The sequence below is a fragment of the Prinia subflava genome, chromosome 3 (assembly GCF_021018805.1).
Source record: "Prinia subflava isolate CZ2003 ecotype Zambia chromosome 3, Cam_Psub_1.2, whole genome shotgun sequence".
NCBI classification, from domain to species: domain Eukaryota; kingdom Metazoa; phylum Chordata; class Aves; order Passeriformes; family Cisticolidae; genus Prinia; species Prinia subflava.
Genome location: NC_086249.1, coordinates 16,195,883 through 16,222,150, shown reverse-complemented (window position 1 = coordinate 16,222,150; position 26,268 = coordinate 16,195,883). Strand labels below are relative to the sequence as shown.

The window sequence follows — 26,268 nt, the reverse complement described above, 5'->3', positions numbered from 1 at the left end:
TAAATATCCTGGCAATGAGACTAATCCCATTCACCCAAGCTGGAATTGTGACTTTAGTGCTGCATCACTGTGTCAGTACTAAAGCAGCATGACTACTGTCTGAACAAAAGGGAGATTCCTGTCTATGCAGCAAGTCTCTTTGTCTTTCAATGTCTTCCCTGAAATCACATTTTGTAACTTGTAATTCTTTAGTCCAGTTGTGCATTAAACATTTCAGCAAAAGTTCAGGTGAAATGTGGCCTCTGATAAACGGTATTTAACCTTTTAGTAATTACCTGGAGCATGATATCTTTGCAAAAGAGAGGGATAAAAATCAAAAGACAAGCCTGCTTCCCGGGGGGGAAAGGCTTATTAAGAAACAGGGCCATATGCTAAATGCTTTTCAATTTCTTCACTTTTCTGAATATATTTGTACAAAGGCTGAGGTGAAAAGAGTATTGGTAGATACAAACTGAACGTGACTGGTTTGGTGCCAGCTGTAATGCACAGGTGCCAGTTCTTGTTATGATGACAGTAAGGAGGGCATGCAGACTCCATAACTTATTAAAATACTGTTGATTGGAGTCAATACAAAAAGGAGGGTGGGAGCCCCAAGCTGTGTAGCACTGGATGAACCTCCAATAAGGGCATGGCACCATCCTCTGTGAAGAGGCTTGCCAGCATTTTGGTCTTTGGAGATCCCAAAAGATTTTTTTTTTAAAAGCCCCATCCATTTCTACTGTCAAGCAGAAGGATGTTCACATGGGACATACTGCCTTACATTAACATAAAGACAAAGACACAAAGGTGCTGTCCTTGTCTTTACCAAGTGGGAGAGGTCTACAGGGTCCTTTAGAATTAGAAGCTAAGTTTACCTAAGTTTACCCTTCCCTTACTGAAGGAAGATGTGCAGCACAATGCAGGCCTGTGCAGCACAACACAGCACAGGCCTGCACCTACTCCAGTGAGCTGCTGTGAGCATCACTAACTCCTGGATGTACAAATGGCTTCCATTTGGGATTGCTATACCAACAGTGCAAGCAGCTGCACTAAGACCCTCCTTTGTTCACTCTCTCAGTGGCAGCCTATTCTCCCAGAATACCGTATGGCATCCTGACACAAGTGCTGTCCAATGAGCTGCATGCTTTCTGACCCTGCCACAAAATCCCATATGGAACCATCCAGAGCAAAAATGCTAAATATTCAGGAATTTTTCTGGGACAGTTTGTATTTTTTTCAGGAGAATAATACTTCAGGAGCATAATTAGTTGTTGTTCATATTCAGGTATTATGTACATTAACTATAAATAATTTCCAGACTAGCTGGAAGATTCCACATAAAGAATATTTTCCTGGCAATAAAAAGAATCGTATCCAGTAGAACTGGGAGTATTCCCAGGCACTTTTGTAACAGTATTGATGTATCAGTTATACTTGGAAAGAAAGTGATGTTTTGTTTAGTGGCCCAGCCAAATTTCATTTTTAGGACTCATGCAAACTAAATTGAGTGATAGCAAAGATGCTGTTAAGGTTTCTCCAATTAAGAGATAATCTTCTCATTATTCTGTACAAATTCTTTATATAGAAACTTTAAATTCTTGCCTGAATTGTGTGATATATCTGCTTACAGATGATGAATAACTGCAATTATCATCATTAGTTGTATAAAATATTCTGCTGCAGGAATGTGAGAGTCTGCCAGTTTAGCCATTTCCAGTTTTCATGTCCAGAACAGATTCTTAAGAAGACAGATTCTATGGGAAACAGTTTCCAGGATGCCTATATAAGCTAGCCATCATATTGTCCATAAGATCTGAAATTAATTGTGTTCAAATGAAGAGTAACTCTACAGTAACAGATCAATATTTTACATATTTTCAGTGGAGACAAGGAGAAATTATTGTGTTCATTCTTAATTTTCTCTTGAGCATTGTTTTTCTTCTCTTTCATCTTTTCAGAAATCTTTACTGGTATTTCTCTGGTGTGCATGATAATATGACATCCCAGTTCTAGAAGAAATAAAAATTGACATATCAGTTAATTTTGTTTTAATTATTAGGAAAGCAAGCAATCTATTCTCTGCAGGAGGAGTTCTTCAGAATGGTTTGGAGTAATAGCAAGCATAAAAAGGAATATAAGTAGCTGAATGAGAATTTAATCTGGTGACTCTGTTGGTTTGGAGTTGTTTAAGTGGTATCTTAGGTGTCAAACATTTCTTGTTCCAACAAGGGGCAGGGAAGGTAAAAGCTGGTAGGAATGTACTACAATCTTTGGTTTTCAGCAGATGTGCAATTGAGAAGACTGTGCAGGTGCTTAATCATGCAGGGGAAAAAAAGGTGTATAAAGCTCTTTTTTTCCATATCAGATCTTAAATTGTCAGCAATGTGAAGTAATTTATATTGAAAGATAATTCAAAAGCAAGGTATTATGTGCAGGGCAAATTACAATCTTGCACATCATTCTTTTCATATTACTCAATATTTATATGTACCTTTTGAATCAGAAAATATAATTTTGGTTTTCTTCCCTCCTCCAGCTGTTGATAGGCTATGAAAATGGGACTATCGTGTTCTGGGACTTACGCTCTAAAAGAGCCGATCTGAGAGCTTATTATGATGAGGTAAGCAACTCCCTTTAATTCAGCAAAGCCATCGTTCAGCAGTTTGCCATATGTCTTGCCAAGCAGATGGATGTTCATCTGAAGGCATTGCTGGTTCTGGAAATACTATGTGTACTATGCTTTTGGGCAAATTACTGACAATAGAAATCAAAGTCTGAAATCTCTAGTTCTGATGCTTTAGGCTCTCATGAGTGTACTGTGACACAGAATGTCCTCCCCTTGATCCTGACAAGTTCATCAACTTCTCTGTGGGGATCTTCAGTTGAACAGAGTCTGACAATGAGCTGACCTGAGATACAGCTACCACAGGAATTATATAATAATCTTGACTGACTATTTCTAGAACATTCATTATATTGGAAGACAAATTACCTTGTACAGCTGTTGATATTGCCTGGTACTTAAGATCTGATTAAACAGTTTTCAAAATTATATTGTCATAGTCATCACACAATTGTCTCTTGTCATTTGTAAGCAGCTTGTGTTAACAGAGATGCAGTTCTTGTATCAACAATCAAGCTGCTTGAAAAATAGATATACTCCTAGTTATTATTATTTTAGCACTAGCCCTAGGGAAGAATATGCTTTGTTCTGCCTGTCCTCTAAAGTTCACCATGGATGAACGTGAATGCAATACAGTGGAATGTAGAAAAGGACATTTTCTTTAAAGTGATCCCGGCAGTAATTGGTTACCTGTAGTTCTCTTTCTTTCTTCATCTTGCCACCTTGCTATGTATAAGGAGTGTATACACATTTATTTCTCCTCTGAAAAGCAATCTGAATACATATGAATCCTGCACTCTTTCAGACCTGCTGTCAGAAACTACTCTGAGCTTCAAGGTTGAGTTTCGACACAGCAAATGTTTCAAAGGCCAGAGTTTGAACAGGCCAGCACTTAAACCTCAAGACATGCCCACTAAATTGTTTCTCGGTGATGGTCTGCTTGTGCAAACACTTGTGAAATTTCACCCGTTCTATTACTTAAGGCTGAAAAACTTTTTCCTTTTACAGGTCTCCTCAGGAAGGGTGGGGGTGGGGATGGGGATGGGGATGTCTGTTCACCCACTGTCCTCTCTTGTATTCAGAATGAGACTATATGAAGCAGGATCTTCTTAATGCTGATTCCCCTTTTTGTTTTTTCATTGTCAACCCAGAATGGGTGGGTGTTGAAAATTTCTTATACAATTTAGAATTTAGTTGTTCCACATTTTTCAATGTGGTTCTCAGGAACTTGGTTTTGCCTTTTAATCAGTTCCATGCTTTCGTCATCAGTGGTTATTTGCTGTGTCATTACTCCACTTTGTGCAACTTGTGTTAGCTTCTTATATACTGAAATAACTGCAAGATTCTTTTTTTGTTTTTAAAAGGATTGTGTGACTAGCCATTTTACATTATTCCAGACTTTCAGGTGCCGTGTTTATAATGTCCAAGACCTGCTAGAATTCTTTTAGGGAAGCCACTATCCTTAGGGAGCCACTAAAAAGGGTTCCAAGATTTTTAAATCCTGGGTTACATAGGTTCTTTGAGTCAAAACTTGCTAGTTTGGCATGTGCCACTTGGTATTTAGCAGCAACCCAAATTATCAAGCCACATCTTATGGACTGGCCACCAAAGATCACAGTCCAGAAATCATTTTCCTGCTCCCCTTCACCATGCTGCCTGGACTGGTGGAAGGCTCTGTGCCCACGATATCTGACCAATCTCTCAGTATTGTTCCGGCACTGAGCCAGAACTGTTCCAGTTGCAGGGTATCTGTGAAGTCTCAGGTAAATTCCTGTAAGTGTTCTTTATCTTCATCAGGCACCAAAGTGCCTCTTCGCATGAGTTCTGAATTAAAATAATTCACCCTCACTTTTCTTACTATCATTGTGATTTTCATCTTCTCAATGGTGATAAGCATGAGATATTGAGGCCTTTCCAATCAATGCTCCTACACAATGCCTTCTATAAAAGGCTTTCCTTCCAAGTTCTTTTATAATTTCCTTCAAAAGTTTATTTCCATCAAGTGATATAAAAAGACAGCATGTAAACAAGACAGATCTTTCAAATGGTTCTCAAGTTGTTACTGGTAGTTGGCAGACTCAAAATCCAGCCATCTTCCTGTGCAGGCTTTGGAAGTTTGCATCAATCCCTGTTCAAAGCTGTCTGGAGCAGTTGTCATCTTTGATTGGAACACATCCCCAAAACAAAGATGCAGGGTTCTCAGAGGCATTTACCAAATGACAACTCCCTTCCTTTGTCTAGCTCCATGCCACTATTGAAGTATCAAATCAGATGTGGCCCTTGCTGTAATGGTCCTGCAGTACTACGAGCACAAAGGACTTTTTGGCATTCAAAATGTAAGATGGGACAAGCATTGTTCTTGTGCAAAATACGGTTAAAAGTGGTAGTAAAGACCGTCAGTAGAGAAGGTTTGTGGCTGGGAAGGAACTGAAATGGTGTCAGGCATGCTTAATTTTAGTACATGCTTAATTTTAGTACATGCTGAGCATGAGGGAAGATGGAATGTGTATGCAACCACCATGAGCATTGCAGAAGGGGAAACAGACCCAGTCTGGAGTGAGATGCTTTATGTGCATACACTGTGTGGACATTCACATGAGTCACCCAACATGATGAACTCCTGTTCTAAGCACATGACTGCTCCTTTTGTGTGTAGATGCTAAAGAAGTGGATCGGAATGCTAGACATATTCTAGCAGAGAGAAAATTCATCCATTCTTTCAGAATTACTCGTGGCTAGCAGCTGAGACCTTCAAAAGCATTTCTGTTTTTCTTGCCCATTTTGTGCCAAAGTCCAACAGTCAGTTTGAGTTGCTGCTGTGCCACCTGTCTGTGCCAGGATCATTCCACCCCAGCTCCACTCCACGGGAGGTTTCTGCTGGCAGGTGGTGCCTGGTCATGGAGAGGCAGTTTCACAAGCAGCTCAATACAGTTTTTAGCTAGTTACTATCTCCTGCTCAGACACAGTCAGTGACTCTAACCACGTGAAATGTTTCTGAGTATGATAACACATCAAAACCAGATTCAAATTTGGCATAATAGCAAGCATGAAGGAGCTCATGTCAGAATTAATTTGCATGAAGATGGACACGCCTTCAGTGTAAGTGAGACAGTGCTCCCCACAGAACTAAGGCTATTCTACCTGAGGGCAACAACGCTGGACTCTGCATGAACCATCTTTCTGTGATATTTTTTGTTACTTCATTTATAGTTCTGTTTCTTCTGGTTATTTAAGAGAAATTATGTACCAACTCCCTCTCTGAAAGTGGAAGAAGTTTGAGTGATACCCATTATGTCAAAAATAAATACCTAGAGTTCAATTTTTTCAGCTCCATTTTTTGTGTCCTTTTTGGCATAACTATTTTATTACTGTGTTTGTCAAGCATTCATGTAGAAGGCATGTTGAATTCCTATTGAAACATCTGGGTCATCTTAATGTAGACTCCTTTGTAGCTCTGCTGTCCAGCCCCAAGAGCTGAATAAAGCTTTGGTAAAGGGTCATGGCCATGATTTCTTTTGATACTCTCTCCAGACCATGAGCTGTAACCAGCCATAACAATCAATATAATGATTAAAAGAGAAAAAACAACAGGGTGTTTTAAATAGTGACCAGTAGTACTTAAGCAAAATTAATATGAACAGCTGCAGTGCTGACTTATAAATACCTAGGTATGATGTGAAGTCATTTAAATAAATCAGGTAAATGTCTATATGCAATTTTAAGTGCATGCAAGGCCTTAGCATTTCCTGAGTTGAAAAAAACCCTGGATATTTATTAAGCTACATTCAAAAACGGATCTCTTTTATTTACATTTACATAAAAATATATTGGTCTATTGCTATTTAGCAGTGAACATTTCTGGAAGGGCTATGGATTCTAGGGAGAATTCTGTGAGTTTGTGCTTCTGTGGAGCATGTGTGAGAAATTGTGATATACAATGAATGTTTTGTCAGAATATGGCTTTTGTTAGTTTCCAGCACATACCAGGGAAATTGAAGGACTTACACCCTTATCCTTTCCTGTAGTTTGATGTAACTATGGATATTTTCAGTCAGTTCCACTAACTATGCACAAAATACTAAGAATAGTGTACATAACATTCATCATGTGGTACTTGCAGCATGCACAAAGGAGTGTGATATTCCTCTTCTCTGATGCATTACCCATTCCAAAACTATCTTACATCGTTGTTTTGGTAATTTTCTATATCAGTGAAACAGCCCTGGATTCTTCAGTGTTTTGGTTTTGACATTAAACATCCCAGATTTCTGTGGGATTTGCAACTTAAGTATGTGAGACTGCGTGTGGTAATTATCCAAGAACAGTGTATTACTTCCTCTGAGGAGGACTGTATGGGTTACCTGTAAAGATTTTGACACAGAATTACCTGTAAATTTACCAGGTTAAATACTTTTAAGGAGAGCTATCAGAGCTATTACAACTGCATTGTATGGCCCTTGTTCTTATACTTTTACCTTAATACCCTTTTCCTTCAGTTTTGACCTGATTCAGTACAAGTTTTCATGCATTACTGTCTTACATTAGCCTTTATGAGGAAATGTGGATTACAGCCATCTGTTGCTAAAAAGTGATGGTAAAGGGTTTTAGACAAACAAGAACAATCCAACTGTTGATGTACCATTCAAATCATATAATCTGAAGTCCTACATGAAAATATTATTAGTGCAAACACTGTATTCCATTCCAGTCTCAAGTTCTTCTTTCATTTCTGTAGGCTATTCATTCTGTTGCTTGGCACCATGAAGGGAAACAGTTCATGTGTAGTCACTCTGATGGCAGCTTGACCCTATGGAATCTGAAGAGCCCTAACAGACCATTCCAGACCACAATTCCACACGGTAATTCTGATAGTTAAAATGTGTACCTAAGAAGCAAGACAGTGTTCTCAATGCTGTTTGCTAACATATTTATTAGCAATATGTTAGCAATTGTATGTTTATTTAATTTTTCCTTGTAGCCCAGATGTTGCTTCTTGCATAAATATTTTGATCTGCAAAGTAGCTGCAGATTATTGTAAAATCAGTAACTTGGATCAAACTTTTTATTTTAATTGGTGTCATAAATACCTCTTTCTGATTAATATTACTCTAATGTCTTATCCAATTCCTTTTAAGAGTCTACTATTGCTCTGTGAGACCCTCAGGCTCTGGGATTTTCACATTTCTTTCTTTTATGGTTTTATAGTACTTAGGGGCTTTTATGTGCAATTTTCACAAGACATTAATGCGTTTTGTACAAGGTACTGTGGTGTTTGTCATGGGGATGGTACAAGGCTTCCCACAGAACTGCAATGAGGAATTTAAAGGAGCCATAGTAAGAGATGGCTGTATAATTTATGGGTGGGACTTTATATAAAATTGCTTCCTACAAATTAGGTTAAAAAGTATTGGCACCATTGTAACTGCATACATTACTTTACTGAGAAACCTGACTGGGAGGAAGAAGAGGACATCAAGATCTAAGTAGGCCCAAAAGGATTTAGCATTTTCTTAATTTACTTTTGTTTCATCATTTTTAGTCATAGAATTATACCATGTCAGAAGGGAACTCTCAACCAGTCAGACAATCAGATCAAAACAGGCCTGATTTGATGAGTAAACTCAGGACATTGGGCATTTGAACACTTCCAGCAGAAAATTGCACAACCTCTTTGGGGAATACCTTTCAGTGTTTAATGACCCTTGTGGCACACGTTTTTTTTAATATCTAACCAGAATTTTCCATGCTACAACTTGTTTCCTTTGTCTCCTGTCATGTATCACTGTGCACCTCTGAGAAAAGTCTGGATCCATTTACACTGCATCCTCCAGTCAGGCTGTTGTCAAAAGCAAGCATAGACTTTCCAAAGCAACAAACACAAAATGGCTATTTTTTTTAGTTTACAAGTGACTTTTCTTTGACTGGAAGAAGGTACTGAGCCATAATTAACCAAGAACTAATGAATTTCAGTTGTATGCTTCATTTAATTTTATCACTCAACTAGTTACACTCCAAAGCATGTAGTGTTTTGTCAACAATAGGAATTAAGTCAATCTAAGGATGGCTTCAGAAAAAATTAAGCTGTTTATGGTCATTATGTGTTCAGAAAAAAAGGCATATCATTAGTCTGATTCATTCATTATTCGTTAAGTGTCATACTCAGAAATCTGCATGGTTTATAGATGTCTTTGAAGTGTGTTCTATGGTTCTTTAGATGTATGAGGCAGTAAAAACACAAAGACATCATCAATGTGATTTAGACAAATGCATATTTTATGGAAATAGGAGCTAATACTCCTAATCTTTTGTAGCTTTAAAGTTCCTTTTTTTTTGTTGCGTATACAGTTATTTCAATGTATATGTTTTAGTTTAATCATTCAGTTTCATGTTTTAATAGTTTTCATGTTCTTTCTTTCCTTAGGAAAAGTTCAAAGAGATGGAAAAAAACCTGAATCTTGTAAACCAATTCTTAAAGTAGAGTACAAGACCTGTAAAAGCAGGTTTGTTTTTAATTCTGTAATTAACTCAATATCACATTCCTGAGTTTAAGTTCTTTTAGAATCTTTTCCCGCTTTCTTTGTACAAAGCTGTTTATTGTTATTTGCAGATGCTAAACCTGTAATGTAAACTTGTATGGGCTATGTAGACTTACATTTTTATGTTGGCTTTTTTAATACAGTGAACCATTTGTGATATTTTCTGGTGGATTGTCATATGATAAGCCTTGTCGAAGACCAAGTTTAACAATCATGCATGGGAAAGCAATTACAGTTCTTGAAATGGATCATCCTATAGTTGATTTTTTAACTCTTTGTGAAACCCCATATCCAAATGGTGAGTTTATTGGGAAAAATACAATTATGGAAAATATAAATGAAGTGATCTTTCCTCATACATTAATCCCATCCCAGGGACTTCCATCCTCATATTTGTCTTCATCTCAAGAAAACTACATAACTGAAAGTAGCTGGGAACTTGTAGGCATTCTCAGTGTAGGAAGCAAGTAGTGAGTGGACAATAAAGCACACAAAAGTCACCACTTATAGGATTGAAACCCATGGGCTACTGTGAGAAAATATTGCTGTTAATCAAAGCTAGGTGCTTATATTTCTGAAATATGTCATCATTTACATCTTGCTAAATTATGAAAATTAAATTATCACTTACCTGCAAAAAAGTTCTTACACTTCAGCATGAAATTAGCTGTTAAAAAGTGTTATGTTTGCTGCATACTGTGGGACTGCCAAGTTCTGAAATACGTTGTCAGAAGGTTCCAGAAAATAAGAAAAGCTGTAAGTGAAAAAGGAACTAACTTTAGCATTTTAAGCCCTCAAGCAGAAAAGTAAAATAAATCTTACATACATAGCTAAACCAAAACACATTAAAAACACTTAGTAAAGATAAAGTGCATATGTGCTTCAATGTCATGGATGAATTTAATTTTCTGTAATCAGAGTGGCTTTGGACCTTCATTTATGTCAAATACTTCCTAGTACTTAGCGTTTGTAGCATCTTCCCCTGCTCACAGACCAATATTTAAACATTTTGGTTTAACTTGTGTTATTCATAGCCTAGTATAAAAACAGGCAACAAATAATGTGCATTCATAGCAGGACTGAAAGGAAGATGAATCATTGCTGTCATTGACTCGTCCTTTTGGCATCACCCATCTGAACACTTTATTCTGAGCTTGCACGTGCTGGAATGATTTGCTGCTGTTAAAAAGAAAGTCATAATTTCACATTTATATATCTTTGATAACATCCTATGTAAATTAATATACTCTGTGCATCAAGGGAAGCATTTATTTATCTTAATTCTTCAGTTCTGAGAAATAAAAAGAGAATTGTATTAAAAACCAAACCATATAATCTCCTGAAGAGTGTGCAGGAGGAAGGGGCATGTTAGTACCTGAATTGAAAACAGCAGACTAACAGGATTCCTAGGGAATATTCCCCTTGAATCACCTCAGAAATGGAGGAATTGTGTATCATGAAGTGTCCTGCACAATCTTTTTCTGAAGAGCAGTTGTACACAGTAGAAATATTACCTTGGGACAGCAAAAATACATTTTCTGTATAACAATTGGATTCAATAATGCAATGATACACACAATTTATTCATATTCTACTTCTTTACTTTCAAAATAGCATCCTGCTGGCAGGCTGTAATATTCCAGTTCTTTTTGTACTTTGTATGTTTGTCAACAGTACTATCCAAAAGTAATTTCTTACTTCCTCTCTGGCCCTAGTTTCCAGCTATGTCTGGTTTGTGCATATGTCAAGGATTTATACCTCAAAGCTTCTAACATGCTGTGAAAGTTTAAAGAACATAAATATTGCTTGCTTGCTTAAGATGGTTGACAGGAGAACTCCATGTCTTTTATACTTGATTCCTTTCTTCCAGAATTTCAAGAACCCTATGCTGTAGTTGTGCTTTTGGAAAAAGATCTCATTGTCGTTGACCTGACACAAAGCAAGTAAGTGTAATGTTTTATATGAAGGTCTTTAACTGTCCAGTAAATTACCATAAAATTCTGAATCATTTAACTATCCAAAATCATTCACTCTTGGAAATAACTCCTGCTAAATATTTACTTCCACTTTAAGACTTAAGTTCATCTAATGGAGAGGAACTTATGATAATTGTTCTTAAACTTTGGAATAAATCTAAATCTTCAGCCCCTTCAGCACAGCCCTCAAACATTAATTCAACACCAAATTTAAATAATGGTTGAACACATATGTGATTTGGAAATAAGATTCAACAGCTACTTTTATGCATGTCTAGCCTCAGTATCTCAATAAATAATGGCATTGTTTTATGATCCAGTTGCTAGTTTAAATGAAAAATAGTCCTTTCATATCAAAATCAATGTTCCTATCAAAGAGGAACTCTAAATCATATAAAGCATAATCCAATTCATATTTATTTTGTTCTGCCTCCAACACTACCAGGAATGGACATCCACATTCACACTGGTGTAACGAGGAACAGATTTTGCTATCAAAGTATTGAAAAATGTTAAGTGAATCATATTCAGATCTCTTTAAAGAACTTTAAAGATACTTTAAAGAACAATTCAGATTATCTCTGCAGTGTAAAGTGGACATAACTGAAATCAGAACCCAATTTCCTATATTTTTCAATTGTGAATAACATTGTGTAATGTGCCAAAAGTGAGGTTTTCCTCCTTATTAGTCTGTTCAAACTGATGGAAATGAGAAATAAACTGAGATCTACTCATCTGTAATTGCAATTTTTCATTGTATAATCAGAAGTCAACCAACCCAATAAGCTAAGATGTACAGTATAAAATCCACTGTTGTAAAAGCAGTTTGTCATTCATAGTATATATCATATCCATGAACCTGAAACTTCTCAAAAATGTGTCACTTCTGTATAAATAAGATTTTGAGATGTCAAAAAAAATATTAGTTCTTTCTCATTCATAAAGATAACCCTATTAGCCTTAGGGACTATTTATATAACAAGAGGATTCTTGTCAAAGGAGTTGAATTTTATGTCTGTCTTTGGGTAACTACACATTATTACTGATATTAAAAACAAGACATGTTTGAATAAATAAGGGGAAAAAATTAAGTAATGATTTTACTTAGATTCTGTTATATACTTTTATATAAGAATATATTTTATTCTATGGCTCAGTGTGTCACAGTGCTTCTAATGAATTGTCTTCCTTAACTAGTTTTCCAATCTTTGAAAATCCATATCCTATTGACATTCATGAGTCACCTGTTACCTGCACAGAATATTTTGCGGACTGTCCTCCAGATTTGATCCCTGTGCTCTATTCTGTAGGAGCAAAACATAAAAAGCAAGGATACAGCAATAAGGTAAACAAAACCAATATTCTTTTTTTAAGCAAAGGAAGTAGATGTGTAACCTATGTTTTTGTAACATCTTACGAAATTATTTTTGGTTTACTCCTTTAATAATCACTTTAAGGTTAGTCCCACCTGCTTAGCTGCAGCTTAGCAGCCTGATTACAGTCCAGTGTTTGTCTCTCAGAAACATGACCACTTCAAGCAGAACCATTAATTACCATTAGACAGGACTTAATGATTAAGATGCTGGAGTTATTCCAGATCAGATTGTGTTAAAAGGGAGACATCAGTGTACAATTCAAATTTGTACAGATAGGTTCTCTCTATCAAAGAAAAAAGTGAAAGCATTTTAATTGAAAGACTTAAGCAGAAGAGGTTCAGTGAGAGTTGACATCGTCTGTGAGATTTGTTATTAAATAGGGATAATAATAATTATTTTACTGAGCTACCAAAATCTTACCACAATGCTGTAGAAATAGGACAAGCTGCAGGAAATAAAAGAAGAAATGCTATTATTTTATAAATTTCTAGCTTTAAACTGGTTTGTATTTTGGCTAGAAATAATCCATTTTAATAAATAAAGTAGAAAAAATACTGGGTAAATAAGTCAGACATCATCAATTCTCTATTCAAATCAATGGAAGTATTTTCCTTGGAGCTCACTTGTTTTCCATTAACTCAGAGAGTGAGCCCTCTCTACTTCTTTTGAATCTTGGTTCACAAAAGTACTTCAGAAAATATTTTTATTTCTCCCATTTGAGTCTACCCTAACCTCGTACAATTTGCACACATACCTGTATTCCCTGCATCCTCCCTTGTCCCCTTGCTTTCTTTGTGCATGTACAAATTCACACTCTGAAGGCAGGTAGTCACTCGTGCCAGACACCCATTTCTGTACCCACAAGCATCCACTCCATGTATCCACAGAAAGAGTTTGTGCTCCCAGTTTTTCTCCACCCACTCATGCTCAGCACACATCCTGACCCACTCTGCACAAGTCACCCTCTACATCCTGTGTCCTGTATCCATACGTGTCAGGCCTTTCTGCACAGGACAGCATTCTAGACTAGGAGAATGGGAGTCTTGCCATGATGATCTCATATGTTCTGTAAAAGTTGCATTCTCTCATCTCATGGCATCACGCTCTGATACTTGTTTCTGGTCCAGCTTCTTCAGTGGTCTTTGCATCCAAAATAAATTCTCTGTCTACTCAGTGTTCTATAGAACCTCCAAGAGAAAAGCCATCTCAAAAGACCAGCAGAATTGTTTGTTACTCCTCCTTCTCCTTGCTGTTTTAGTTTGTTGAATGTTAGCTGTGCAGAAATATTTTAAAAGCATAGAACATTAGTTGATAATGTAAAAGTTATATATAAAAATATAAAAAATACATTAAGTTTCCAGAGCCTGAACTGATGACACAAAAATGTTAATGAACTGTAAAAGTCTTGAATTTTACTTTTTTTTTTTTTTCTTCTTTTACAAATTGTATTGCTTTTTGGGGGAAGATGTTGTCTACTCCTGAATTTAAAAATTAACCAAGCAAGGTTCAGCAGAATAAGTTGTGGTCTCTATACTTTTGTTCGTTTAGGAGTGGCCTATCAGTGGTGGAGCATGGAATCTTGGAGCTCAGACATATCCTGAAATCATTATTACAGGGTGAGAATGAGACTGGGGATTGGTACTTTTAAAGTATTTGTGTCTACTCCTTTTGATTTTGGGTTGGCTACAGATAAGAGTTGAGACTTCACCATCTATGCATTTCCTGGCTCTTCGCTTGAGTAGTGTCACCACAGAAATTCTATTTTGCTGTAGAAAGCAGAATTTAGTACCCAGAGATGAGCTACCATTAAGAATGACCATTTGAGACCCCAGTGTTAGATAGAAATGCTTGTGAAGACAGGGTCTTTGGAAAAAAAAATCTATTGCAAGAGAATATTTTCACCTTGAAGATGACAGAGGATAGCTTCAAAAAGGAGAGCAGCTGTTGTTCTATGTCCCTTGGCCTTCTGGAGACTCTCTATCTGGGGACGCTTTGGGAATTCATTTTAATACTCAGCATTAGTGAGGGTATGGTGCTCTGGGATGAATTTTACCCTGTGGGCAGAGAACCAGAGCAAAAAGGCCTAGAAAGGCTCAGGTTGCAGTAGGAGCCCCATGAGCAGTGCCTGATGGATTCCCAAGGGATCATACTGTGGAACAGACACTATTCAGTCAGCTAAGATGCACCATGAGTTTTCCTCTGGTCTCAGTCATGTATTTGATGAATTGTTACTATCAATGATACTAAAGATACTTGAATTGAAAAATAAGGTTATGATGTATGCAATAGTATGAGAAAGTGATGAAGGGATCATTCTCATTGTGAACAGAAGTGTCTCCTTTTAATCCAGCTTTGCTTCAGGGATTTTCTGTTAATAAAAAGAACACAGTTGTGAAGTATCAAGTAAATTGAAGTTACCTTCTGTTCTTTCCAAGTTCGCTATACGTGGCATTTATAGAGTGCATAGATTTGATGCTGGCCCACTGCAAAGCCAAAAGTGTTCCATCTTAAACTCATTATTAGTATAGGAAGTAATTTCTTCTTGTTGCAATCTTAAAATTCATTGGGGGCTTAGTTCTCTGCAGGAAATGCATAAAAATATTTTGGTAACCAAATGAAACCAAATAACAAAATATTTTCTTACAGTTAGTATGTATGTCTTTAATATATTGTCAGTAAGTTATAGAGAGTTACATAAACAAAATGAATTTTTTCTTGTATTTATTAGTCATGAAAGTAGATGATGTTTTAGAATTGCATCTTGTTTTAACACATTTAATTTTTATATTTTTTTAAGCCATGCAGATGGATCAGTAAAATTTTGGGATGCTTCTGCCAGTAAGTTTCTAAAATTCACTTTTACATAATGCTGAAAAATCACACAAGCACACATTTAGATATAAACCAGGATATTTAACAGGTTCAGTAGTAATAGCTGGGCTGATATAATTAGGACAAAGGGGTGAAATTAAGGAAATGTTTATTAAGAGAAAAAATGCTGCTAATGAGATCTATTAGGCAGAAAAGAGTGAGGAATAATAACTCAAGGTCCAACATACCAAAATCTACGAAGGATGAAGTGTTGGTAAAAATCCCTAGGGCACATTCTTGTGTGTATAGAGGGCTCAGTTACATCTAACACTGAGTTCCAGTTGTCATGTCACTTCTGTGCAGAGTACAACAAAATCTTCTTTATAGCTAAGCAAAAAACTATTACAATGCATTCATATATTTCAAAACATATTTGATCTGGTGAGGGTGGAAAAGACACAAATCTTTTCTTGTTCAGTCTCAAATTCTGGGAAATAATTGGGAGGCATTTCCATTCATCCTAGCAGGAAAAAGCTTCAGAAAATACTTGTTTCATACAATCCAGCTATAACTGCACATAGCAGCAGCCAGCATTTTCCCCTACAGAAAATATACATGGTATTCATTAGTAAAATATATTTATTAAGATACACATACATTTTGATATAAATTTAAAATATTCTGCTTCAAATAATTGACAGGGCTTCACCAAAGTTCTTGTAGAGTTGCCTTGTATTCTTGTCTCTTTGGTGGTACAGGGATATCTGGGTAATATCTCTCTTTTTTATGAGGTATTAATGTGTTAAAGAAAAAGAGAGTGTGAAAGACAATTCTGGATGAAGTGTTAGACATGGAGAGATTTAATATGATGCTAATAATCAGTCTGTGATGGGTGCCAAGATCATGGAGTAGGAGATACCTAAAATACCTGCTAGTTCCACGTGGTGCCACAGAATTGAAATGATGAATATTGCTACCATTTCCAGACAAGTATGGGGAATGTTAACAAGTTTTTAATGTCAGCTAAGCCTGATGACTTTGTCAGGTACTTGCCTTCTTGCTTAATACCAAATAGTTTCACTCAGGATGGACAAGGAGAAAATGAGGATTTCCAAAGCCTTATTTCACAAAATACATTTCATGTATTAAATAGCCGCAGCAACTGAACATGGATGGCCATGGATTGGCTTTTTATTATGTAATTTGTCTGTTTGGAAATGATGGGAAAACAGAAACATGCTGCTCAGAATTTACATCTTCCACTGTCTTCAAGTTATGGTGAACACCAATCATCAAATGAAGTCAACAGTTTATCTGCAAAATGAGACGTTTTTGAGAGCTTTAATAAGAAGAAAAGTAGGATAATTAGTTTCATTTAGAGAAGTACAGTGAGACATTAGACTTTGTCTTGTGAATATTTCATTTTTAACAAGAATGTGCAAATACAGGCTCTAAAGTTAGGGTGAAACAATACAGACTGTTGGAAGACCCCAAGGCATTTAGTGCATATACTGCACAGGAGGTAATGTGCTAGTTATTCCTTCTATAACTCTGGCAGAAATGGGGAAAGGAAAAAACCTCTCATAGGGAATATAGGCATAACCTACTCAATATATAAATGCTGCAGTAGGAATTTTTCTTTACATTAAAAGCTTAGATGATCATGAATATTCACAATCTCTTCAACAGTGCTGGTATGTTCAGTGCATCTCTGATGTCCTGGTTCTAGTCCTGCTGTTCAGGCCATGTACTGTGTTACTCGTACCATACTTGGTACTCTTTATTTTAAAGGTTTTGACTATTACAAGTATTTTATTTATTTTATTTACAAGGTGTTAACCTTTTTAATGGAGTTCAAAGCTCATTTGAGAGTCCTTAGCAAACATAATATCCTACTGGTATTTGAAGGCACAAAATACTTCACTTTTAGACATATTTTAATTGTGTAATCTTGTGTCTGAAAGCACAGATATGTGAGAGACAGGGACTTGCTAGGCCACTGGAGCTGTTTTCCAAATCTATCTTTATTCAAAAGAAATTGCTGGTGTTTTATTTACTTGTGCAGATGGTACCCAGTAATTCAGAGCAGCACAGGGAGTCTTGTCTTGTACTCTGTACCCTATGATTCTATAATTTTTCCAGTCATAATGTGCATGGACCCATGATGCCTGATTTGAAGTACCACTCTAGATCTGCTACTGGCACTAAGAGCAAACCTAAATCCTCTTTCTTTGCCTCTGAGGGCAGAAAGAATTACATATTTATTACAGAAGGACTTGCTGTAATTTGTGAAAATTTGGAAGTGCTTTATGTGCTAAAACTTTTTAAAACATTAAAAATTGCATATGCTAAACCTCCTGGAATATATCTGCACTGCCAAACAAAAATGGGGTTTTGCTGTGTTCATCATCTGGTTACATAACTAAGACACTGTCCTTTCATCTCCCTGTTGATCTTGTTACACAAGCTGGCCAGGCTGAGCTACCACGATTACACTGACACAGGCAGCAGTTGTGCCTTTGTGGAAATGCACACCTTCAGGGGTGCTGGGCCTGACTGACTTTGTCTGACCTTATGCAATTACTGATTAATGCCACTGAGAAACCAATGTAAAAGTAGTAAAAACAGGGAAGAATGTAAAACATGATGGGGTGAATTGTCACCCCTCCTTTACCTCTGGAATTTGCTGCAGTGGAGTTCTAATCTTGACAAAAGCTTCTGGATATTATGATTTTATATACAGGTATAAATATAGATCTACTTATTAGTCAAGAAATTCAAAACATTTTTAAACTCCCATTAATTTGGAAGAACTTTGTATTGACCAGGCCACCAGCATGGTTTCCTAATGTTTTCTCTTGAATTGCCATACAGTCCTTACATTCTATCAAGACCATAACCTCAGACAAATGAAATCTTAGTTTCACATCTCTTTGGGAAAGTATCGATATTATCAGAGCTCTCTATAGCACTGATTATAAGCCTAACTACAGACACAATGATTTACACCTTTGGCACCCTTCCCCAGAAAGTACTAAGAAGTGTTGCACAGAGAAATACCCTTTTGAGAAGTATTAAATGCATTTCCTACCAGTAATGTGTACTAGAATAGTATCTGTATTTTTGTCCTGGTTTGGACAATTGTATATTACACATCTTCTCCTCTTAGGCTTTCCTAAGACTCCTTGTTATGCCATAACTGAGAAGAAGTGGGAACTGAGGAATTTTTAAACTGATTTGCTTCATGTTATTATTTTTTATATGTCTTAATATATTCCAGTTACTCTACAGATGTTGTATAAATTAAAAACCTCAAAGGTCTTTGAAAAACAGAAAGTGGGAGAAGGAAAAGCAACAGCTGAGATTGTGGAAGAAGATCCTTTTGCTGTTCAGATGATGTACTGGTGTCCTGAAAGCCGGATTTTCTGTGTGGCAGGAGTTTCTGCATATGTGATTGTTTACAGGTTCAGCAAACATGAAGTAAATACTGAAATTGCAGTAAGTACTCATTTCACTCTCTTATAAGAGAGCATAATTTCTAAATCAAAATGCCTTGCTTCATCTGTGCTCAAGTACTTAAATAAAAATAGCAAGCAGTGTAAATACAGGTAAATACAGGGACATTCCATTTCAAACCTTTCCAGAGAAATCTTGATCCTACTTCAGTTACTGACAAAAATCTGAGGGTTTGGGAATCTGCTCTCCACTTTCTTTCTGCTTTAGTAGTAACATACAGTGCAGCTTTCAGACACGGTTTGCTTTGAAGACTTTATGATACAGTAATGTCTGTTGTATTCACCTGGTCTAAATTTACTGTCTGCTGTATGTTTTTGTCAGTCAATATACATTGTGTACATGCACAGTGCTCTTTTTCAACTCAAGTATTTAATCTCTTTTATTTCTGTTCATAAGGAGAGGCTGAGAATTGTCAGTAAGTTTAGCAAAACAAAAAGAGTTGATCTTTTTCTGGCTTATGCTGACGTTGCTTCCCTAAAGATGGAAACTGTATGAAATGCCAGATTGTCACCTTCCCTGATTATAGTTCTTTCCTTTTCACGCTATTTTAATGCACTTTAGAATGTTCTACAGTGGCAAAAACCTGTGTTATTTTTGGTCTGTAGCCATGTGCCATTCTGTATGGATATTCATTACCTACAATTCTTCCATTGTTTTCCACTCTTTTCTCCCCCCAGCCCAGGCAATTGTTAAGCTGCCTGAATGTATCATTTCAGGAAAGGTTAAAACTGATGAACAGTAATTTCACTTTACTGACCAGCTCATGTATAATGTTGCCAAAATTACTCCATTTCAGTATTCTCACATTGTTCCACAGCAAGTGCACCTTATCTTTTATTATCTATAATTTAATTTTTTTTTCCCTGTCCTGCACTTTTCTGGCTGAATTGTATCATTACTGCTATTTTCCAAAGTGTTATAATATGTGCAAATTGACAGTTTCTCAGATTTCATCTGTAATTAATAAGCATTCTTCTCTGAGTAATAAATTATGTAATCTTGGTGGCATAGTCACAGAATTCCCCTGGGTTTTGTGCAGCTCTGAAATGGGCCTTCTCTTTTGTCTGCATTTTTGCTGCTTGCATTCAAGTGTTTGCTCTAATGATGCAAGTGTTTTATAAAAAGGCTTTTTAATCAAAAGTATGGAATTCTTTGTTGGAATCTGCACCTGACTTTAGGCTGTGTGGTTTTCTCTATATTGAGACCGAGCTGGCCAATCTCAGGATTTCTTTGCTGCCTGAGGTACAAAGCACTTTGTGTCCTCCCTTCCTTATCAGCCAGACTGAATTTACCTTGAGTTCAGTCTACAAATCCCAGCATTTTAAGGCCCCCACGTTGGTTTGACTGCCCTGATGTCAGTGTTTTAATGTTTTTGCTGTGGTAATTGGGAAGTGTGGGGGCTACTCCAAGGTTGCTCCGTGTAGCAGGGAAGTCTGCAGCTGAGTATGCCTTAGGGGCATAGGCTGTGCCTGGAATTTCCTCAACAGAAATATTATTTGCATAATTTCATATCAAACTCCGGAGGCAAGAAGTATGCACGAGACCAATTCTGCTTCATATCCAACCTTGGACTCATGGCCATGCAGTTATATAAAAAACATTTGCTGCTGTTATTTTTCTTTTCTTATCCGAATCCACTCCACCCTATCTCAAAAGGATCTATTAATTAAACATGATCACTTTCTCAGTGAGCAGTCTTTCCTCAGTGAAGGTCCTCTTCCAAGCTCTTGAGAAGAAATATAAGAAAAAAGTTTACACTCATTTAAAAGTGGAAAGGGGAATCAATAAGCCTAGTGATGAGATCCCCTAAAAACATCTTTACTCTGTGTCAAAATAAAGCTGTTCAACATTTCTATAACCTCTTAAGGTCCAGTAAAAGCAGGGAAAAAACATAAGAAAAATTCACAATTGTGTTTTTAGCCTGAATTTTTCCATCTCTCTTCGCATGCACAACAGTTAGAACTTAACAAAATTAATTTTAGTAGAAAAAGGAATACATGCAGAAAAACATACAAAGAAGAGTGATGCAGTTCTAACATGGTAAGCAAAGAACATGCTCTTCAACAATTACTCCAGTCCTGAATAAAGATTAAACAGCATTATAAATTGTTTCAGTCAGCTGCAATTACTTCCAGATAAAATTTTCCTGAACTCAATATTTCACTCATTAGTCTTTGAAGGCAAATGTTGTCTGTAGGTTTCTTTAACTGATTCAGGCACAAAATATCCATGGATTTTGAAAGAAGAAAACACTTGTGAACTTTTGAGAAAGGACTCTCTCTCTTGGTTGAACAGAATCATTTCTTTCTGAAGTCTTGTGTGTTTTAGCACAATGTTTGAGAAACAGGTGATCTTTCAGTACTACTCACCTTCATCTCCTGATTCTCATGAAATTTAGCTATTTTGTTAATCTTCATTCTGGTACAGATGGTGTCTCAGTGAAGGATCACTAAGATGGAGCTTGCAGTGTCTACCTCTGCAAGTGCTTCTATTCCTTTCAAAGTAGCAGCACTGAAATTACTGCTCAGCTAGTAATCGCCAGACCTTGTCTCTTTGAGAGCTGTACCTTGGTTTTTATTCTTTTCAAAATGAGGATTTCCCTGGACGAGTCATGAGGTAGAAAGAATTGCTCAGTATTTACTTACCTAGATTTAAACTTCCTGTCCAGTTCCTCCCTGGAGTCCTGCAGTTAATATTTCCTGAATTAGTGGAGAGGATTGTAGGGTGGTTTGGCCTCTTTTTCCCTTTCTAGAGAGGCCAGAAGGAAAGCAAAAGGTAACTGGTTTGAATTTTGCTGTCTAGAAGCCAGCAAACTCATGTTCATTCTAAGGAACACAGAGCTGGCTGCTGCAATCTCTGATTTCCTGGCCCTCACCTTTGGACAAATGAAGCTCATGTATCAATATTATTCACACTGTCAGGCTTATCCATCCTGGCTAAATCTTGTCTGGTGGAGACTCTGTGTACGAGTAATCAGGAGGCAAAGTTGGTGATCCTTCTAGATCCTATCTGATGTTGCTGTTGCTCTGTATAAATAACAAATTACAGTATTCTTTGCCTGCAAATTATAATGCTACATGGGAGTTATTTTTTTAAAAAAGTCATGCTGATATTTGTTTGAAAGTAACAGCAGCTTTCCGTATGAAACAATAACTTCACTTTTTATTTATTCAAGTCATTAGAGGTACGACTTCAATGTGAAGTAGAAGACATCATTACTCCTGAACCAGAAACAAATCCTCCATTTCCAGATGCTTCCTCCCAGCTTCCTTCTTTAAAGAGCCTTTCAGGCAGTACCAACACTGTAGCTGGTGAAGGAACGATGAAGGACAGTATCCCATGTCTTAGGTAAGTCTGTGCCATTGGTTCAATACTGATCTTTCTAAAAAGCATTCTTATCTGTTAGTCAATCCATCAACTCCCAAGAAAAAGAGATTCATTGTATGTGTGTGACACAAAATGAGAAGAAACCAGAATATGGAACAAACAAAATAATTAAGGCAAAACAATCAACCAGGGATTTCAAAAGGGTAGAAGTAATTATGACAAGTATAAACTGTTACAGTAAAGGTTTGGCTGTCATTTTCCAGTGTGATCTAGGAGTAAATCTTCAAGAAATTTCTGAAGATAGTTCATGAAGAAACTTCCATCAAAGCCAGCATGTGCAAAGCTTTCTCTCCTTGATTAATTATTATAACACTGGGTTTTTTTAGTCAAAGAATTGTATGCAGTTTATGGTGTGTAAGGTATGGAAACTGTGTTCACACTTATTAAACAATCTTTTAAATATACAATTATGAAACAGTCGCACTGTGTGGAAGTGTATATTTGTTTAATCTTTAGAAAGAAGCAAATTGTTTTCTGCTAGAATACATTATCACTGTTTCGGAGTAGATTAATATGTTCTTATTAATAAGGCAGATAATTATGGATTAGAGTATTTTAAAACAAGAATTCTGTACAAAACTCTATAAACTATAATTTTCCAGCAATTAGAGTGCATTGCTGACAACAGTTGCTCTCATTTTGGTGAATTCATTATTATTTTGGTCTTATTATTATTAAATCTTTTAAATGCCTCTATTATTTCAAAAGCAGTTAAAATGAACATTTCCTGATTTTGCAGATACTTTGGGCTGCTTGGCTCCTGAAAATGGCATTAGCAATTAAAAGCAGCATTGTGATATTGTCCTTGTAAAATTAACAGTATTTTTTGGCATTCCGTTCATTTGTCCACCTCATTCAGTCAGGCAGTTGAACTTCAGACTTCAGATTAATCATTCATTTGAACTATGAAAATCAACAGAAGAGGCAGAGATCAATTATTAAAAAAAACCCAAACATGAAACCTATTTATGACACTGAGATCAGGAAGAATGCAATCATTTAATCATTTCACTGGCTAAGATTTTTGCTTAAGAGATTCTTACTTGATCTTGTCTGGGAAAGATGAAGAATTGTTGATGCTGGAGTCAGAAAAGTTGTAATGAACTCACAGAGGTTCAGCTTGTTCATTTAGAAGTTTTCTTAATCTCACATTATGCTGGCCAATAGATTTTTGTCAAATTTTAGATAAGGTAACTACAACCTTATTTTGACTGAGAAGTGATTTTTCAAAGTCAGAGTAATTATACCACTAGAACTGCTGGTGCACACCTACATTTAGAAAAAAGTATACTTCTGTATGTTATTGCCTTTCTCAGGAAAGACATACAAATATCCACATTTTCCCCTCAGACCTTAGCTGGGTCCACAGGCCTTGTCTGTCTAAGAACTTCTGATCTCAGCAGAATTATGGTGGTAAAATGAAAGTAGTGGTGAAACACAGAAAAAAAACCCAACAATAAAGACCAGGGTGATGCTGTTGACTTTACATGCAAGTCATTCAGGTGGGCAGCAGGACAGAATCTAAAATAGAGCAATATTAACATAAAGCTACAGCCACCTGCACATGGAGGGTGAGTGCAGAGCTTGAACTGTATAATAATGCACATAAAATTTTACATATATACATCACTGGCTCCATTATGTTTATTTTCATATCTGCTTCTCAACATTGTATCAGCAAATGAATGGCACTCCACACTACATAATTTTTTTCTAGCCAGAAGTCAGAATGACTGAATGTGTTTGTGTCTGTGAATCGCTACTAGGAAGAAAGTAACTGGAGGGACTGAAGTAATGAAAGCTTGGCACTTTTCTGAAATTAAAAAGAACTGTTACCAAGAGAGAAGGGCAGCAGTATGGGCTAAACTTGGTTTTGCTTCTTTCAGAAGATTTTGCAGTGAAATAGGCAGCTCGTATAACCAAAGAAACCAATGGATTTGTGATTATGCAGATATATACTTTTGATGTAAATGCTGTTGTCATAAAGCTATACCCAGAATGTCAGTCTTTGTTCCCAGACTTCTGGTATCATCCCAAAATTAGGTCAATCAGAGGTTTTGACAGTAGCTTCAAGTAACTCCAAAGTGATAAGGAACTGTGAATAGCTTGTGAAAAAAACTAAACCCCAAAACTTTGCAACAGTGAAATTCACTGTAGCCTAACAAGAACACATCAAGGAATTCACTGAAATGTCTACATTCCTTCTGCTCATATTCCTGCAGTCTGCTAGGCTTTTATTATAAACACTTCAAATAAAAAGCCATCCAAAACAAGGTGCAGAACTGAATATCTGCATTACTGTTCAAGCAGGATGGTTAGGAAGCAAGAGAAATAGCTCAAAGATTCTTGAACAGGAAGATGTCACAGAAACATGGGAATGACAACCTCAGTCATGAAAACTGAAATTATTTAACTCCATTTTTAAAGTCTCGCAGCACCTACAGTTTATTCTATGCTTGGAGAAAATCCCTGTGAAAAAATATCCATTTTTATCAAAGCAGATCCTCAAATTTGCAGTGAAAAATATTTAGAGGGAAAGGTATTTGCTTTTTTTCCCCTCAGGTGACAGAATCCAAAAGAAAACTTAGAAAGTACTTCAAGTTGTCTAATTTTTCAGCATACCATTAAAAACACATTGGAAAAGTAATACCACATTTAAAAACATGTTTTAGAAGATCAGAATTAATTCTGCAGTCATTGTCAGTCTCATGGTAGCTTGTTTAGAAGAAGGAAAGTATAAATGCATTGCTTTGAGAAATCCTTGGAGCAGCGTGCTTGCCTCTTGTGTTCTCCCACACCATCAGTTATCCATTAGAAAACATGGAGAGAAAGCTCAGCTGAAAGGGCATTAGGCTAAGTCCTGGCTCTTGGATTTAATTTACCTGTTCTATGTTTTTCTAACATTTTTAAGGGCAGGAGCTGAAAGCTGAAAATGGGGTACAAGATGAAACCACTATTATGCCTCTCAAGGGCTTATCCACAGACATCAGAAGATGAAGGGCTCCATCACAGAGATACTCTGAAGGACTGTTTGTAAAATATCCAGCTTCTGCTTGCTGTGAACTTTCTTTGAAAATAATACATCTTTACTCTATACAACTCTTGTCTGTAGTTTCAGTTTATCCTGGTCTCAAAGGACCCCTCTCCCTTAAGCAGCTTGTGTTCACAGATGTTCGCACCTTTGTTCTCAACATGAGTACTCCTGGGTAATGCAGGGCTTGCTTCATTAAGGTTATGAATAGCATCACTTCAGAAATGCTCGTGGGTGTGTATCATATAAACAAAGAGAAGGGCAAAGCTTTAGTGCCAGCAGAACAGGTCAGAAATTGCAAAACTCTGAGCAGAGGTTTGCTGTTAATAGAAAACAACAATACAAAGCTATTGGCAACTGTAGGGGGTTGAGCACTCGCTGAACTGCTCTGTCACGTCTTTCCTACAACAATATCCATGCCAAGTGCCTGATTACTGCTCCAGACAAATACACATGTAAGGTCTGAAGAGTACTACAGGGAAAAGAAATAGAACAGTGAGTGTGCCAAGCTGCTGTAAAGGAAATGCATTTAGAGGATAGATGACAAATGACTTTCACATAACATAGACTGCCCTGTTTTATGCCTGTGTGCAAAGGGGTGCAATACAAGCACTCTCACCAGTAACAGGTACAGTGAAAATGCACTGACTAGTGGGTTTTACCTGTAAATTACTACTACAGCGTGAATGTACCAGTGACTAACATGAATACCTCAAAGCATTGCTATTATTTCATGTTTTCTTTTAGCATATCCCACATTGTTGTACCACTCAGAAAAGCACATAAAACAGTCATATAGAGCTGTTCAGCTCTTACACTTCCCCTTAAAATGTACACCTTCACTAGCTGCTTTGCAAGTCACTGAACTTGCCATTACACAGTAGGAACAGGTGTTAATAGTTAGATTTGGTGTAGGCACCATTCATTCACATATGAGGTGATTATATTCTTAGAAATAAACCAGGACTAGTTTGCACTACATGGACAAATAGATTTGTCAAGTCAGTAAGTTTTTAATATGGTCTGGTGAGGA

The 26,268-nt window shown here is 36.7% G+C and overlaps 1 protein-coding gene across 1 annotated transcript in view; it reads left to right on the top strand.

Annotated features, from left to right (window-relative positions):
• Positions 1 to 26,268, top strand: part of STXBP5L (syntaxin binding protein 5L) — a 177,184-nt gene that overhangs the window by 100,987 nt on the left and 49,929 nt on the right. The window contains exons 7-16 of the mRNA XM_063394030.1: positions 2,516 to 2,599; positions 7,338 to 7,461; positions 9,024 to 9,102; positions 9,282 to 9,436; positions 11,009 to 11,081; positions 12,312 to 12,459; positions 14,039 to 14,106; positions 15,288 to 15,328; positions 18,582 to 18,799; positions 21,993 to 22,165. Coding sequence (XP_063250100.1) covers positions 2,516 to 2,599; positions 7,338 to 7,461; positions 9,024 to 9,102; positions 9,282 to 9,436; positions 11,009 to 11,081; positions 12,312 to 12,459; positions 14,039 to 14,106; positions 15,288 to 15,328; positions 18,582 to 18,799; positions 21,993 to 22,165 — 1,163 coding nt within the window. The remainder of the gene's footprint in view (positions 1 to 2,515; positions 2,600 to 7,337; positions 7,462 to 9,023; positions 9,103 to 9,281; positions 9,437 to 11,008; positions 11,082 to 12,311; positions 12,460 to 14,038; positions 14,107 to 15,287; positions 15,329 to 18,581; positions 18,800 to 21,992; positions 22,166 to 26,268) is intronic.